General features: G+C 37.6%; 1 protein-coding gene across 4 annotated transcripts; it reads left to right on the plus strand.

Annotated features, from left to right (window-relative positions):
* The first annotated feature begins 275 nt into the window (after window positions 1-275).
* Window positions 276-9,861, plus strand: KIAA1586 (KIAA1586 ortholog). Of its 4 annotated transcripts, XM_042939099.1 has the most exons (4): window positions 276-375; window positions 1,165-1,248; window positions 5,491-5,571; window positions 7,335-9,861. In XM_042939099.1, exons 1-4 carry the CDS (start codon window positions 355-357, stop codon window positions 9,510-9,512), a joined length of 2,364 nt encoding a protein of 787 aa, XP_042795033.1. In that variant the 5' UTR covers window positions 276-354; the 3' UTR covers window positions 9,513-9,861. The 4 variants fall into 4 exon arrangements, with proteins under 4 accessions (XP_042795033.1, XP_042795034.1, XP_042795035.1 ...); XM_042939100.1 differs by lacking the exons at window positions 276-375; window positions 1,165-1,248 and adding an exon at window positions 1,409-1,811; XM_042939101.1 differs by lacking the exons at window positions 276-375; window positions 1,165-1,248 and adding an exon at window positions 1,818-2,348.
* The last annotated feature ends 7,666 nt before the right edge of the window (window positions 9,862-17,527 follow it).

Genomic DNA, 17,527 nt, shown 5'->3' on the forward strand with positions numbered 1-17,527 from the left:
CGGTCTCGGGCGGCACTAGAACTACAACTCCCAGGTTCCTGCGCGGCGCGGAGAAGGCAGGCCGGGACTGTGCGAAAGAGACTCCGGGGGATAGCGGGCCAGAGCCGGCCGCTCCTCCTTTTAAAGCGGTTTCGCACCTCTTTCCGCCCGCGGCGTCGGTGGCGTCGATGGCGGCGGCGGCGGCGGCGGCGGCGGCGGCGGCGGCGGCGGCGGCGGCGGCGGCGGCGGCGGCGGCGGCGGCGCAGTCCACGCAGGGGCGGGTCACGGCGGCGCGAAGCGGTGCTGGGCGGGAAGGGAAGTCGTAGCGGCGGCGATCGCAGCAGCGGTGGTGCTGTCAGTTAGGCCGTCGGAGAAATGGGAGACCCGGGGTCGGCGGTGAGTGGTGGAGCGTCGGGCCGCGGCGTTCTCAGCCGCGCCGTGAAAGGGCTTTGTGTTTTGTTGAGTGTGCGGCCTGCTGTGCGCCCGCGGGGCGAAAGCCTCGGCGTCTCGGGCCGAGCCCAGCGTTCGGGCCTGGTGCGGGTCCTAACGACGACCCAGCGGTAACAATGGCCGCCCGGCCGCCCCCGGTCCCCTACGCCGGCCCCGGTGCTCCCTGTTGTCGCCGCTCTGCCCGCGAGAGCGACATTTTGAGACAGGATCGCTCTTCGGCGGTGAGCGTGCATCCCTCCTCCTCGAGCAGATAGGGGAATTCGCAGGGGCTGGGGAGTCGTTTTCGGCGTCCGCTCCCCGTGGCTCCGCGTCTGCAGAGGCAGAACGCGACTCCATGGAGTTCTGTTCTTAGTCGGATTTGCATGCAGTTGTGCTGTTAGGTTTCCTCAAGAGCTCGTTGTTTTAAAAAGCTCTTTCTTGGGGCGCCTGGGTGGCTTGGTCGGTTAATCGTCCGACTTCGGCTCAGGTCACGATCTCATGGTCCGTGAGTTCGAGCCCCGTGTCGGGCTCTGTGCTGACAGCTCAGAGCCTGGAGCCTGTTTCAGATTCTGTGTCTCCCTCTCTCTCTGCTCCTCCCCTGTTCATCCTCTGTCTCTCTCTGTCTCAAAAATAAATAAACGTTAAAAAAATATTTAAAAAAAAAAAAAAGCTCTTTCTTTTTCGTTCCTTTTGGGAAAGTCTCTTCCACCAAGTACGTGGCTGTATAGATAAGCGTGTTTTGGCTTATTTTTATAGATAATAGAATCTGTCCCTCCAGCTGGGCCCGAAGCATCTGAGTCAACAACGGATGAAAATGAAGATGACATTCAGTTTGTTAGTGTAAGTAGCAACGACATTCGGGTTTTTCCTAGAGTTCCAAGACTGCGCGTGGTAAGCCATTATGTGATTGTACTGCACCTGTCCACTCCTCATTGAGCAACTGTGTATGAACGTCTGATAGGTACTAGACACCGGGGAGCGTGGCGTAGGATTAGGAAATTTCCCCAAAGAGGCCTCTGAGCAGCTGCGGTAGCCGTCACAAAGACTGCCGAAAGTCCGTGGTGCTCACTCCATCACGCTTCTCGTGCGTTTATTTAGCGCTGTTTTAATGCTTGGTCTAGGCGTGTTTCCAAGAGGGACAAGGTTGTCCTGTAACAGATGACGATGCAGGCGAGGGAGAGAGGACAGGTGATGATGAGGAAGGAGGTAGAGAACAAGAAGGCTTGCAGGAACTCAAAATCTGAGCGTTATGTAGCTGCATAACATGAAGGCGACTAGCTTGAAGACTTCCCTGACCTGTGAGATCATGGTGTTTGTTACAGCATAGTGCAGGAGTTGATGTTCATATGGAGATCCCCGCATCACCAGGAACACACATATTTTTCAGAATTTCGTCCCTTCGGGTCAGTGGTCTTTAAGCATTACCAAGGGTAAATGTGCGGATTCCGGGGCCTCACCCTTCCATACCCACTGAATCGGAATTTGTAGGTGGGACCTAGGAGTCTTCCTTTTGGAAAGATGAAAGGACATATGAATCTCTGAACCACAGTTTGTAAAGCCTTGGTTTAGGCAGAGTGGGGGTTATGACGTATTTGGAGATGATTTTCACCCAAAACTGTCAAGAGTTGCAAAGGCTCAGCTTAAAGTGGTATCTTAGCTACCTTAAAACTTGTCCAAACCAGTAATTACTTGAGGTTTGCTGTGAAAGGTGTATAATTTTTTTTTTTTAAATGAGTGCCTGTTTAATGTATGTATGTTCTTGAATTGCTATAGATTTAGGGCAACCTGATAAACCACAATTTTTTTTCATAAATTGTTTTTTAAATCAAATAAAATCTCATCTTTAAACGTTGTGTTAACATGTCGTTTCTTGTAGGGTCATACAGAAATTCTTCACAAGATTACTTCTGTGACATTCTTGCCCATTAATTGTACACATGGTACTCCCCCCTTTTTTTGACACTTGGTACTTTATAAATTTGGGGGTACAAAGAGAGGTTGTATGCTAACTCTGCCTTCCCTGTGTTGTGGAGTAAATGATGTAACTATGAAAATTGAAGATCCACAGTGTCTGTTTTTGTACTGAAAAGCATTTGGAAAGAGTATTTCATGGGTCTTCAGGAAAAATACTTTGGTTCCTCCTGACTGTGGTATAAAAATCAAAGCGAATGGGACATTATTATCTTCATGATATTTTGTGCAGCCAGAACTAGGAGTGGCATAGATGTTATATGACACGTGCCTTTGAGAAATGGAAGGACTCTACAAAGTTAAGGTTGGAAAAATGAATAGGTACAGGTTTGTGTAACACTCTGTGGATTGAAGTATTATATTCTAAATTCTTACTGAGTTGCTATCTGATTGAGTTGCTTACTGAGGTTTAAAACTCTTAATTTAAATATAATTTTAAATACAGAGAATCTTTTGTATCTTTTAAAAAAAATTTTTTTTTTAATGTTTGTTTATTTTTGAGAGAGACAGAGACAGAATGCGAGTGGGTTGGGACAGAGCGAGAGGGAGACACGGAATCCGAAACAGGCTCCAGGCTCTGAGCTGTCGCACAGAGCCCGACGGACGTGGGGCTCGAACTCACGATCTGCGAGATCATGATCTGAGCCAAAGTCGGACGCTCAACTGACTGAGCCACCTGGGCGCCCCTGTATCTTTGCCTCCAGAGTTTTGTACCTCCAACTTGATAGAACTTCTTATCATTTAGCCTTGTTTCCAAAAATTGATCAAATATTTGACAGCTCTATAAGGAGAAGTGAATTATATAGGCATACCATGTTTTATTGCACCTCACAAATGCTGTGTTTTTTACAAGTTGAAGGTTTGTGGCAACCCTGTGTCAAGCAAGTCAGTTGGCACAATTTCCCAATAACATCTGCTCACTCTTGTGTCTTTGTCATGGTTCAGTAATTCTCACAGTATTTCAAGCTTTTTCATCATTATTTTGTTGTGATCTGTGATCAGTGATAAATCACTGAAAGATCAAATGATGTTTAGCATTTTTTAGCAATAAAGTATTTTTTAATTAAGCTGTGTATATATTTTTTAGACATAACACTATTGCACACTTAAAAGACTACAGTATAATATAGACATAACTTTTATGTGCACTGGGAAACCAAAAAATTCATTTGACCCACTTTATTGTGATATTCACAATATCATTCTTGGCAGTATTTTGGAAGTATGCTTATGTGGATCTAAGTAGAATTGCAGTATCAGAAAGGAGAGTAGGGATGCGTGGGTGGCTTGGTTGGTTGAATGTCCAGCTCATGATTTTGGCTTAGGTCATGATCACATGGTTCATGGTTTGAGCCCCATGTTGGGCTCTGCGCTGGTGGCATGGAGCTTGTTTAGGATTCTCTCTCTTCCTAGGCCCCTCTCCTCTGCTCACACACTCTCTCTCTCTCAAAATAAATAAGTATAACATTAAAATTTAAGAAAAAAGAGGGTAAAAATATTTCTGTTGCTTTTAAATGGTTACACACACACACACAAAACAATAATAATTTAATTCTACTTTATTTTTTAATTTAATTCTGCTTTAAAATACATTCAGAGGGACACCTGGGTGGCCCAGTAGGTTAGGTGTCCGACTCTTAATCTCAGCTCAGGTCATGATCTCACGGTTCATGAGATTGAGCCCCAAGTTAGGCTCTGTGCTGACAATATTGAGCCTGCTTGGGATTCTCTGTCTCATTCTGCCTGTCCCCTGCTTGTGTGCACATTCTCTCTCTCAAAATAAATAAATAAGCTCTTAAAAAACTCTTTAAATAAAAATAATAAAATTAAATACATTCAGAAACAGAATTTACTTCCCTTTGTAACCCCATTCTGTGCTGGGCTCCACCAGGATGTGCTTATTTCTTCATGTTTTTTATATTACCATCTAGTAAAGATGAAAGGCTGCTGGGTATGGTTCTCTGCTTGAGGATTCTTCAGATACAAAAAGAACATTTTTTTGTGTTCCTTTTATATCTTTTATCAAGAAGTATGTTACTGGGGTGCCTGGGTGGCTCAGTCAGTTAAGTGTGTTTCTGCCCAGGTCATGATCTCACAGTTGATGAGTTGAAGGCCCACATTCAAGCTTTGGATCCTCTGTCCCCCTCTCTCTCAGCCCCTCCCCCGCTTGCAATCTGTCAAAAATAAACATTAAAAAAAAAAGTATGTTACCACTTGATGTATTCTAGTATGGATTCCTTAGTCTTTTCATATAAATTTCTTTCCCGCCTTCATTCTTCATTAGAGCATCTCCTTTGTGTTCTGCCATATAAATATATATGTATGTGCAGCTAAATAAACACAATATCCTGAAAGAAAGGAATGATAGAAATTTGGGGGTACAAAAAGAGCCCTTTGTTATAAATTTTACTATAATATATATACAGAAGACTGTACTTCCTCATTGTTGGTCTTCACTCTATTTCAGTACTACATTACTATTTGTCTGGATTATCTTGTTACTAGTCTTCCCACACTTCATACTTTCCTCACCTTGAAACAGAGCTCTAATTGTTGTTCCTATCTCAACACTATTGATTGATTCATTTACCTATAGAATAAAATCTAGGTTTTTGAGCCAGGTATTTAAGGCCTCATGTGTGTTGCAGGTAGTATGTATGTAAAGAAAGAATTGAGAAAATCAGGGCTTCATGTTTGCTTGTGTAGGATGTGGAAGATAAAGCAGAGCTATTGAAGAACTATGCGATTTTGAGCTTAGATAACTAAAAGATTATTGATAGTCATACATTTAAAAAATACACTACCATGAGGTCTGTCTCTGTCTTTTTAATACCATCCCTGTACTCTTCCCATTTTCAAAGGAATCCATATGGTTTTATTCCTCTATGTAGATTTAGTTTTTCTTTGGGTTTTGTCATCGTTACTTCTTCATCTCCTCTGAGTCTTTCATGTGCTGCTTTTGTTTCTGATTATTCTGTTCCACCTACAAGACTTCCTCTCTGGAGGAATTCTTGCTAATTCCAACAACAACAACAAAAACCTATTGATTGTAAATTCAAGTTTGGTTTGAATGGTTTTCATGACTTGTGAATTTGCTCAATCCTTTTTTAGGAAGGACCATCAAAACCTGTTCTTGAATACATTGATCTGGTCTGTGGTGATGATGAAGAGCCTAGCATCTATCATAGTGATGTAAGTACATTATACCTGTGGTTTTTCAGTTCTGTCATCAAGTGCAAAATGTGTTAGAGGTGGCTTGAACTGGCTTGCAAGAACTGATGGTTAGATTTTCAGGAGTTTTATGAAGCTGATTTGTTAAACATGGCCGTTATTAAAAACCAAAGTGTATAAACCTACAAGGAAATAAATTACTACATTTAAGGTAGTAAATACTCAAAACTCCTCATATCTTTATTTATTTATATCTGTTGTATCTGTATGATAGAAATATTTTATAACAGCATACTCCTCCTGCAACATGATTGGAGTATTTACACCACGGTAATCAGCAAACTCAAAATTGGGGCTTGATTAATTATTTATTGATTATCTGAACTTCAGAAAGTGATGGATAAAATGTTAATGTAGAGTAAGCCAAAAGATGTAAATTACTAAACTGTATTTAATATGAACAATTGAGGAAAACTTGCATTATTAATGAAAACCCTCCTTTGATTCAACAAAGATGTTGATATCATTGGTGACTGAGTGGAGTTCTGATATAAATCTTCATTTTTTTCACTTTTTACCTTATTCGTTAAATGAAAACGTTAACCACTTTTCATATTGGAACTATACTCATTTTTAAATCATATGAGCAGCTTCTTTGTTGGATGATAAACATTTGTAGTCAGATTTCATGACATTACTGGTTATAAAATTTTGAAAACTGGGGTGCCTGGCTGGCTCAGTTGGAGGAGCATGTGACTTGATCTCAGGGTTGTGAGTTTGAGCCCCATACTGGGTATAGGGATTACTAAAAAATAAACAAATAAACTTAAGAAAACAACGTGGTAGTGAATTTTTCAACAAATAGCAAGTCGTATTGAAGTTATAGGTACAAACTGAAAGGCAAGGTAAGTAATTTAAAATTTATTTCTAAAATCATTAACAAATTTTTTTAATGAGGCTATTTTTGGTTTTTTAGATATAGGGCTCTGTTACTTCAACCTAGAGTGCTTTCTCTTTTTTCTTTTTTAAAGTTTTTTTTTTTTTTGGTTGTTTTTTTGTTTTTTTTTTTTTTTTTTTAGTTTATTTATTTGAGAGAGACAGAGACAGCACAAGCAGGGAAGGGACAGAGAGAGAAAGGGAGAGAGAATCCCAGGCAGGCTCCACGCTGCCCATGGAGAGCCCAATGCAGGGCTTGAACTCATAAAACCACGAGATCATGACCTGAGCCGATACCAAGAGTCTGACACCTAACCAACTGAGCCACTCAGGCACCCTGTAAGTTTTTATTATTATTTATATTTATTTTTGAGACACACACACACACACACACACACACACACACACACAGAAAGTGGGGGAGGGGTGGAGAGAGAGGATCCCAAGCAAGCTCCACACTCAGTGCAGAGCTCGACACAGGGCTCGAACTCACAGACCATGAGATCATGACCTGATCTGAAATCAAGAGCTGGCCACTTAACTGACTGAGCCACCCAGGCACCTTCAGGTTATTTTATTTAATTTTTTTTAAGTTTATTTATTTTGAAAGAGACCATGTGAGCAGGGGAGGGGCGGAGAGAGAGACAGAATCCCAAGCAGGCTTCACACTGTCAGCACAGAGCCCCACTCAGGGTTTGAACTCATGAGCTATGAGATCATGACTTGAGCCGAAATCAAGAGTCAATGCTTAACTGACTAAGCCAGCCGCCCCCATTAACAGAAACTTTTACATCAACTCTTAAAGTGTTATCGTGAACTTGACTTATATATGTAAAATTATTTTTCAGATTCTGTTCCCTAAAATGCCAAAACGACAGGGAGATTTTTTGCATTTTCTAAATGTGAAGAAGGTGAAAACAGACACAGAAAGAAATGATAACAGAAATCATTGTGGACTGTCTAAGTCAGAGGAATCAAATTTCAAATATGTTGAAAAACCAGTCATTGAAGAAAATCCATCATGTTCATCAAAGGAAGAAACAGATAATCTGGTGCTTCCAGATTGTTGGGATGAAAAACAAGCATTTATGTTTACAGAACAGTACAAATGGCTTGAAATAAAAGAAGGTAAATTAGGATGTAAGGATTGTTCAACAGTTCGGCATTTGGGATCAAAAGCAGAAAAGCATGTCCATGTGTCCAAGGAATGGATTGCATATTTAGTAACCCCTAATGGCAGTAATAAAACTACTAGACAAGCTTCTCTGCGGAAAAAAATTAGGGAACACGATGTTTCTAAAGCCCATGGTAAAATTCAGGATCTCTTGAAGGAATCAGTTAATGACTCAATTTCTAATTTAGTGCATAAAAAAAAAAATAAAAATATTGATGCTACCATAAAAGTTTTCAATACAGTTTATAGTTTAGTAAAACATAATAGACCTTTGTCTGATATTGAGGGGGCAATAGAATTACAAGAGAAAAATGGAGAGGTCAGCTGTTTAAATACACGATACAGTGCAACAAGAATAGCAGAACATATTGCAAAAGAAATTAAAATGAAGATATTTAAGAATATGATAGAAGAGCATGCCAAAATCTGCATCATAATTGATGAGGTATCTACAGTTTCAAAGAAAAGCACTCTAGTGATTTATCTCCAATGCACAGTTCAGTCGGCTCCCGCACCAGTTATGTTGTTCGTTGCTTTAAAAGAATTGGTCTCCGCCACAGCAGAGTTTATTGTCAATACGTTATTGAATACTTTAAATGATTGTGGGTTTACTAATGAATATTTGAAAGCAAATTTAATTGCATTTTGTTCTGATGGTGCTAATACAATGCTGGGAAAAAAGTCTGGAGTAGCTACAAAGTTGTTAGAATATTTTCCTAAAATCATTATTTGGAACTGTTTAAATTATCGATTACAGTTGTCACTTGATGATTCAATATCTGAAATAAAACAAGTTAATCATTTTAAACTATTTCTTGATAAAATGTATTCCATTTATCACCAGTCTAATAAAAATCAAAACAAGCTTTTAGAAAATGTAGCTGAAGATCTTGAAATTGAAATTGTTAAAATTGGCCGGGTAATGGGACCAAGATGGACAGCATGTAGTTTACAAGCTGCTACTGCTGTATGGCATGCATATCCTGTATTATATATGCATTTTTCTCATTCTTGTTCTGGTTTGGCAAAGAGATTATCTAACATTAATTTCTTACAAGACCTTGCTTTAATGATTGACATTCTTGAAGAATTTTCACTACTTTCAACTGCATTACAGTCAAGATCAACTAACATTCACAAAGCACAAAAATTGATCAAACGCACCATAAGAGCTTTGGAAAATTTAAAAATCAGTACTGGAAAGCATGAGTCTCAAATTGAGGGTTTGATTAAGTCAGATAAGTTTGAAGATATTCCATTTAATAAAAACAATGAATTTAATGCTCTTCCAAGGAGTATGTTACTAGAAAATATAATTGAACACATGCATTTACGTCTTTTATCTGACAGAAACCATGACGAAAGTATTTTTAATTATTTTGACTTGCTAGAACCTTCTACATGGCCTTATGAAGAAATAACTTCACCATGGATAGCTGGTGAAAAAAAATTATTTCATCTATGTGAAATTTTAAAATACGAAATTTATTTGAATGATTTTCGAGAATTTGTACATGATAATATAAAATCAAACAATATTTCAATTCCTATAGCTATACAAAAAGCTAAAAAGATAGTTAACACTATTGCAATCAATAATGCTGAAGCTGAAAGAGGTTTCAATTTAATGAATATAATTTGTACAAGGGTGAGAAATAGCTTAACAATAGATCACATATCAGATTTAATGACAATAAATTTATTGGGGAAGGAGTTAGCAGATTGGGATGCAACTCCATTTGTAACGTCCTGGTCAAATTGTAACCATAGGTTGGCTACAGATAAAAGAGTTAGGCAAAAATCAGCAAAAGCCTTCTGTGAGAATCAGTTGGCTATATGGAATTTACAATAAAGGGTATTATATATGTTTTTATCATTTGTAAATTGTGTGCTATACATCTCTTATACATAAAAAATTCTTTGAAAGTCAATTGTTAAACTTTTATTAACATGTTGTTTAAAAGGCATTCTCCAAAAAGCTAAAGTTGATTGTTTTTAGGAGTTACATAGTTAGAGATTAGCCCACGTCTGCTAGAGGGCCATGATATATATTCTGTACAGAACATTCAGCCATTTCCACTTTTGCTGTCTTACTTTTTACTTAAGATGCAAAAGAATAACAACCCAGTCGAGTTCTAAGCCCTAGAAATTATATGGATGCAAAATGAAATAAAAATTGCAAACTTTTTGGCTCTTTCTCATTTCTGTATCTGTGCTAATACAGTAATCTCTAGCACGTGTGGCTATTAAGCACTTGAAATGAGCTCAGTAGGACTAAGCAAATTTTTAATTTCAATTAAATATAAAAAAGTGTAAAATATTTTAAAAACTCAACTTTTAGAAATACATTTGTTACCTTGCTTATGATTCTTGTAGCGTGCCTGTCAGACTCATGTGTCATGTCTAGTATCACATAAAAACACATCACGGAATTGGTGTCAACAGATTCAGTGCACATAACTTTTTTTCTATGAATTGATATAACATAGCATTTTTATCTGAGTATTTTATATAGACAACAGGAACTAGTGATACTTATATAAATCATACTGGTAATTAGATTGAAATACCTATTTTAATTGTAATTATTTTTCTAGTTTAGACATGAATATGAACACATTTTTAAATTTAAAATGAAGGCATACTGAAAAAGAAGTAGAGATGCAGAAGCTAGTACTACCACTGGAACAGTAAACAAGCTGGAAGAAGGTACGTTACAGATTTCATGATGAATGGTAATTGCAGTGGCTGTGGGCAGAGGAAAACGAGCTGTTACTTAACAAAGACAGTAGACTGGGTAATATTGAGACTGTTTCAGCAAATGCATAATGACTGAATGAAATCTTTCAAAGTCAAAAAAGAATTGAAATTTAGCTACTTGAAATCAGAATTAAATGTTGAACAAAAAAATTTTTTAGCAATTTTTAAACGAGTTGAGCTTGTTAAGTTTGGCCAGCTATAAAACAGCTTAAATTTTTACATGAAATAGAACTGGTTTTAGATGGATAGATAGTGAAATATTTAGTAATAGAAATTGTTAGAAAATTATGAGGTAAAGCCTAAAAAATGTTTTATTAGGAAAGTGCAGAGTCCTTAGTTAAGTAACCAAACTTTGTTTATAGAATACAAGACCTTTCTTACATATAAAAGATAAATTGGTTTAAAATCTGAAAAATTCCTTTTTTTTGGATGAGTTATGTAATAGATGCAACTCAGGTGAAACTTGGAGTGCATTTTGTCTTACAGGACTTAAACATTTATGAAGCAATAGTTTGAATTTGTGGCCTAAAAAAATGACCCTTGTGTAGCTTTTTTTTTTTTTTTTTTTTTTTTTGTAAGCTCTGTGCCCAATGTGGGGCTTGAATTCACAACCTCAAGATCAAGAGTTGCTTCCTCTATTGACTGAGCCAGCCAGGTGCCCCTGTGTAGCTATTTTTTAAGCTTTTACATCTGTCACAGGAGTTTCAACTAGATGAGAAAAAAAGTTACTTCTATCACAGTAAATGGCACTCCAGCCAGGTTAGGTAAAATGTCATACTTTATTGAAATTTTTAGATGAGACATTTCCCTTATTGGTTCATTCTACCTGTATGATACATTTTGAAGATAGTTGTCAATTTTCTGAAATGGTCTCTATGAAAGGTGTCATGGATACAGTTAAATATTCATTGTATGAGTGCAAACACTATGAATCAACATCAGCTTAAAGGATTGCTGAAAGAATTAGAAGAATGAATTTAGTGATCTGATGTACTCTGCCAGTTGGTTGAATTGTGGAAGTAAAAACTTACTGTAATGTTAACACTAGTTCAGGATTTTCTTTAACAACAAAAAAATGCTAGCCAAATATTTAATACTTAAAAAGAGAAAATGGTGGAGGCACCTGGCTGGCTCAGTTGGCAGAGCATGTGACTCTTGATTGGGGGGTCATGGATTCAAGCCCCATGTTAGACAAGAGCTTACTTTAAAAAAAAGTTAAAAGAAAAAAGTAAATGCTGGTTTTCTCCCCATTGAATCTAAATTAGATCTCCCCAATGATCTAAATTTGAAGCTGCAAGGAAAAGAAAAAGCCTATTTGTGTCCTACTTAGACAAGCACTAAAATTTATTTTGAAATAGAAACTTTTAAAAATAAATAATTTCACACATTTTTCTAATATGAGTCCGTATGCACAAACTTTTAACTGTATTTGACATTGCTATGTAAATTTACTATGTAAACTATAAGAAAATTTGAAAAATGTTTTATTTATTGATTAATTTGCTTTTAAATTTATTCCATAATTCTGAATTCGATGTTAACAGTACTGAGCTGACCCAAAATTAATCGAATTTACTTAGACAAATACAGTCTTCAAATTGATATGCTTTTGCTCTGAAGGCAAATCAATTCTTTTTAAAAAGATGAATGGGATTTTTTTCATTATGGATGTAATTATTTTCTTGGAAAATATTATTTTCTTTCAGTTATTAGAAAACTGGAATAATTTGAGTATATGAATCTATTTTTCAACTAAATTTTATGAAATTTATATATAAATCAAGTATTTGTCATAAAAAAGGCATTCAGATTAACAGATGTGCTTTACATGTAAAATACACATCAGATTTTAAAGACTTAGCATGTATAATATCACATTAATAATTATTGGTAATATGTTGAAAATATTTTGGTTATATTGAGGTAAATAAAATATTAAAATTAATATTATCCATTTATTTTTTACTTTAGAATTGTATATGTGGCTTACATTATTCTGTTGGACAGTACTACTCTATATGCTGGTTACTGTCAAATAAGGATTCCTTCAATCCAGACTTCATTCTTGACTTCAAGATCCATAGTCAACTTCCTTCTCATCATTTTCACATTGTCCCATAGGTATCTCAAACTGAGTATGTCCAAACCTGAACTTATCAGACCTTCACTATGTTGGTCTCAGAGAACAGCACAAATATCCATCCTGTTGCTCAAACTAGAAACTTAGAGGACACTTGAAATTATTTCATCATTTTGCCCTATCTCTAACATCTTTTAAATATCTCTGTAATCTCTATTTTCTTCACTATCCCCACTGTAGTTACCTTAGTTCAGGCCCTTCTTTTTCTTGCTTAGAATTCTTTAATAACTTCCTAACAAGTCTCAGTACCTTTATTTTGCCCCTTCCTTTTTTTGTTTTTTTTTTTTAATATGAAATTTATTGTCAAATTGGTTTCCATACAACACCCAGTGCTCATCCCAACAGGTGCCCTCCTCAATGCCCATCACCCACTTTTCCCACCCCCCATCAACCCTCAGTTTATTCTCAGTTTTTAAGAGTCTCTTATGGTTTGCCTCCCTCCCTCTCTAACTTTTTTTTTTCCTTCCCCTCCCCCGTGGTCTTCTGTTAAGTTTCTCAGGATCCACATAAGAGTGACAACATATGGTATCTTTCTCTGTTTGACTTATTTCACTTAGCATAACACTCTCCAGTTTCATCCATGTTGCTGCAAAAGGCCATATTTCATTCTTTCTCATTGCCACGTAGTATTCCATTGTGTATATAAACCACAATTTCCTTATCCATTCATCAGTTGATGGACATTCAGGCTCTTTCCATAATTTGGCTATTGTTGAAGGTGGTCCTATAAACATTGAGGTACAAGTGCCCCTATGCCTCAGCACTCCTGTATCCCTTGGGTAAATTCCTAGCAGTGCTATTGCTAGGGTAGATCTATTTTTAATTTTTTGAGGAACCTCCACACTGTTTTCCAGAGTCATTTTGCCCCTTTCTTAATGCATCCTCCACACTAATTCAGGAATGGACATTCTAAAATACACATTTATTCTTACAATTTTTATTAGTTAGAAAAACATTCAGACTCAGATAACAGAAAACCAAACTTAAATCACTTAAATGGGTTTATAATCTTGAATAAGAAATCTGGGGATGGCTGCAGGCTCAATAGCCTCATTGCTGTGTTATCTAGGATGCTTTTGGTCTTCCCTTTCAGGTTATAGGATGGCTGGCACAGTTGTAGACAGGCTGGAGTTAAGCCAAGAAGGCAAGGGGTGGAGCAAGCCCTGTGTAGTCATCAGGAAATCAAAAGCTTTGCCAGAAGCCTTTTCAAGTAGATTTATATTTTACTGACAAGAACTTTGTCAACATGACCATCTCTCACTGCAAGAGAGGTTTGGAATATGAACCTCTACCTTTTCTAGCTTCTTTAGTAAATATAGACAGTGGAGAAAGGGGAGTGGATGTTGGGTTAGCTGGTCTGTTAGGTTACCATATTTCTCTACTACTGAAAATCCTTCACTCGTTCCTCACTTTCTTCAAGATAGTAAAGTTCAACCTTCTGATTCACTTATAAGAAGGCAATGTTTTTGCCTTTGTCCCCTACTAGTGAGTGTCTTAAAAGGAGTCTATAATCCTGGTTAGTAGCAATGTCAAGCACATAGGAAAGTTCAGTAAATGAAGTTTCATACATATGAATTTATTTTTATGAATTGGTTATCTCACCAAATATTCCTATTTCCCAGTGGACTTCTAAGGGAAATAAAATACAGTTTTTAATTTTAGACATATTGGTATGAACTAAAATTTCACATTTACTTTGAAGACATACTGGGGTAATTCTTTAAAATGAGTTGAAAACATTGCCTGTTTTATTTAATGTTTCAGACATGTTAACAGTTTTAGACAGAATTTTCAGCAAGAATTTCAATATCTAGCATTTTTTAAAAATTGTAACTGATAATGTGAAACAGAAGCACAAATCTTCTCATCTGTACTGCCCAGTTTCATTACTTAAATTTGTGTTTTAGTTTCCAATCACATTGGTACCAAATGATACTTGTTATGAGTTAATGAGAAAGGTCAAGAACAGTCTTACTATATAATTTATATGTTTATCCCCAAAGGGGGACAGTGGTATACTTTGGTTGTATTTAAGTTCAAGTAGTTTTGAGAAGTGGTGCAGATTTGACAAAAAAGCAAGAGAAATAGTAAATAAGCAGATATAAAAGACCATTTTCTTGTTAATTTCTTTAAGATATAGCAAAATTGGGGCACCTGGTTGGCTCAGTTGGTAGAGCATGCAGCTCTTGATCTTGGTGTTGTAAGTTTGAGCCCCATGTTAGTGTAGAAATTACTTAAAATTGTTAATTACTTAAAATTTGTAAAAAAATTAAATACAGCAAAAGTTATAACATTGTTTCATCATATACACTAGAGCATAAAAAAGTGGAGGTGATGGTATAGGAAAGTATTTGGTTGTAAAGTTTCTGTGTATTACATGAGATGATACAATGTTAATTAAGTATAAACAAAGTTAAGAATGTACATCTTAATTCTTAGAATAACTAACTTACTTAGAATAACTAAGAATCCAATAACTGCTTGGAATTCTCTCTCTCTCTCTCTCTCTCTCTCTCTCTTTCTCTTTCTCTACCCTCTCGTATGGCCCTCTCCCCTGCTCGCATGCTCTCTCTCTAAAATAAAATTTTAGGGGTGCCTGGGTGGCTCAGTCACTGAAGCATCCAACTTTGGCTTGGGTCATGATCTCACCGTTCCTGAGTTCAAGCCCCATGTCGGGCTCTGTGCAGATAGCTCGGAGCCTGTAGCCTTTTACAGATTCTGTGTCTCCCTCTCTCTCTCTGCCCCTCCCCCCCTTTCAAAAATAAGTAAACATTAACAAAATTAGTAATAATAAAATTAAAATCAGAGTTACAACTAAAAAAGGAATTGATGGAACTTTGTTAAATATTCAAATATCGAAAAACAGAGCAGGGAAAGGTACAGAAGAATAAAAAACAGAATAAACAAAATACAATTGTAGATTTAAATATAGCCATTGCAATAATTACATTAACTACAAATGGTCTAAACATACCAATAAATAAGGCAGATTGCCAAAATGAATAAATAGCAATACCTACCTCTGTCCACTAGAAATCGATTTTAGATAAAATCACAAGTCAAAAATACCTGGATGGAGAAATGTACTTTGCCCTGTTCCTCCTGCTGTGTATAACTAAAAACCCTGAATACATTATATATAAATAAACACATAAGAAGATTGAAAGATGGAGAGAAGGCAGACCAGGTAGGGAGGGGCCTGAGAACACAATAGAACCACAGAGTGGTGAGTTTCTGGAGTTTTCTGTTTGCCTCATATATCTCAGGCTGAAGAAGCTGAAGAAGCTAGCAATCTGGAAATGCCAATGGATGCAGACAGAAAAAAAAAAAAAAAATGCCTGTCTTGTCATGGTCAAAGGATCAGGAAAGGGCAGGCTAGTGAGACAAAACGTATTATTTTACACAATAATGTCTCTATTTCAGGCAAATACTATGGAAAAACAGTAGCCACACTCCCACTCAAGGCCTCCAAGGCCAAGTGGGGAGCCTGGACTCCTATCCTGGCCAATTTACAATGAAGTACCCCTAACCCTAATCCTAATCCTAATCCCCCACCGAGATGTGTCAGGGGAGGCCTAATGGAGAGTCATGATTTTTACCTTTGCCCAGTATAAAAAGCCCTTCCCTCACCACCTCAGGTATTACAGAAGTTACCTAGGGGGCCTGGACGTCCTCACCACCTGGGAGTACATGGCAGCAACATCCCCTTTCTGCTCCTATAGTGGTGTCTGAGAAGAACAACTAAAGTAGAAAGTTTATGATGTAGAATCTCAAAACAACCAGTATGGCAGTATGTCTAGGTTCGTTGGTTGGTTGGTTGGTTGGTTGGTTGGTTGGTTTGGAGAGAGAGTGCAACCAGGGGAGTGGGAGAGAGAGAATTCCAAGCAGGCTCTATGCTAACAGCATGAGATCATGACCTGAGCCCAAATCAGGAGTCAGACACTTAACTGCCTGAGCCACCCCGGCATCCCTGTCTGGGTTTCAATAAAAGATCACATGTCATTCCAAGAACCAGAAACACCTTAAAAAAAAATAGATGGCAACACTAAGTTGACAGAGATGTTAGAAATATCTGACAAAGATTTTAAAGCAGCCATCATTAAATGCTTAAGCAAGCAATTAAGAGCAAGCTTAAAATAAATGAAAACAGAATGTCTCAGCACAGAAACAGGAAGTCTCAGCCAAGAAATAGAAGCTATAAAGAACCAAATGGAGATTTTAAAACTGAAAAATACAATAACCTAAATAAGAAACTAAATGAATAGGCTTAACAGAAGAATGGATGAGACAGAGGAAAGAATCCATGAACTTGAAGATGGAACAAAAATTACCCAATTGGCACAACAGAAAATAGACTGGAAAAAAAAAATGAGTCCAGCCATAGAGACCTGTGAGACAATGACAGAGGATCTAATATTCATGTCATCAGAGAGCTAGGAGGAGAAGAAAGGGCAGGGCTGAAAGAGTGTATTAAGAAATGTTGGCTGATGGGGTGACTGGCTGGCTCAGAGCATGCGACTCTTTTTTTTTTAATTTTTTTTTTTTTTAAATTTTTTTTTTTCAACGTTTTTTTATTTATTTTTGGGACAGAGAGAGACAGAGCATGAAAGGGGGAGGGGCAGAGAGAGGGAGACACAGAATCTGAAACAGGTTCCAGGCTCTGAGCTGTCAGCACAGAGCCCAACGCGGGGCTCGAACTCACGGACCGCGAGATCATGACCTGAGCTGAAGTTCGGCTGCTCAACCGACTGAGCCACCCAGGCGCCCCTGATCATGCGACTCTTGATCTCAGGGTTGTAGGTTTGAGCCCCACGTTAGGTAGAGATTACCTAAAATTACAATCTTAAATATATTGCCTGAAAATTTCCCATACTGAGCAAAGACAGAACCTCAATTCAAGAAGCTGGCTATGGGGAGGGAAAAACAAAAGCCAAAAGAATGTTAAACAGGATAAATCAGAGAAATCC

This window comes from Panthera leo, chromosome B2 (genome assembly GCF_018350215.1).
Source record: "Panthera leo isolate Ple1 chromosome B2, P.leo_Ple1_pat1.1, whole genome shotgun sequence".
NCBI classification, from domain to species: domain Eukaryota; kingdom Metazoa; phylum Chordata; class Mammalia; order Carnivora; family Felidae; genus Panthera; species Panthera leo.

Excerpts from the sequence above, each read along its gene's own strand:
- KIAA1586 (XM_042939099.1), top strand. The coding sequence starts at position 355 with ATGGGAGACCCGGGGTCGGCG. Across the intron at positions 1,249-5,490 it reads ATGACATTCAGTTTGTTAGT|GAAGGACCATCAAAACCTGT; the intron begins GTAAGTAGCAAC and ends ATCCTTTTTTAG. Across the intron at positions 5,572-7,334 it reads CTAGCATCTATCATAGTGAT|ATTCTGTTCCCTAAAATGCC; the intron begins GTAAGTACATTA and ends ATTATTTTTCAG.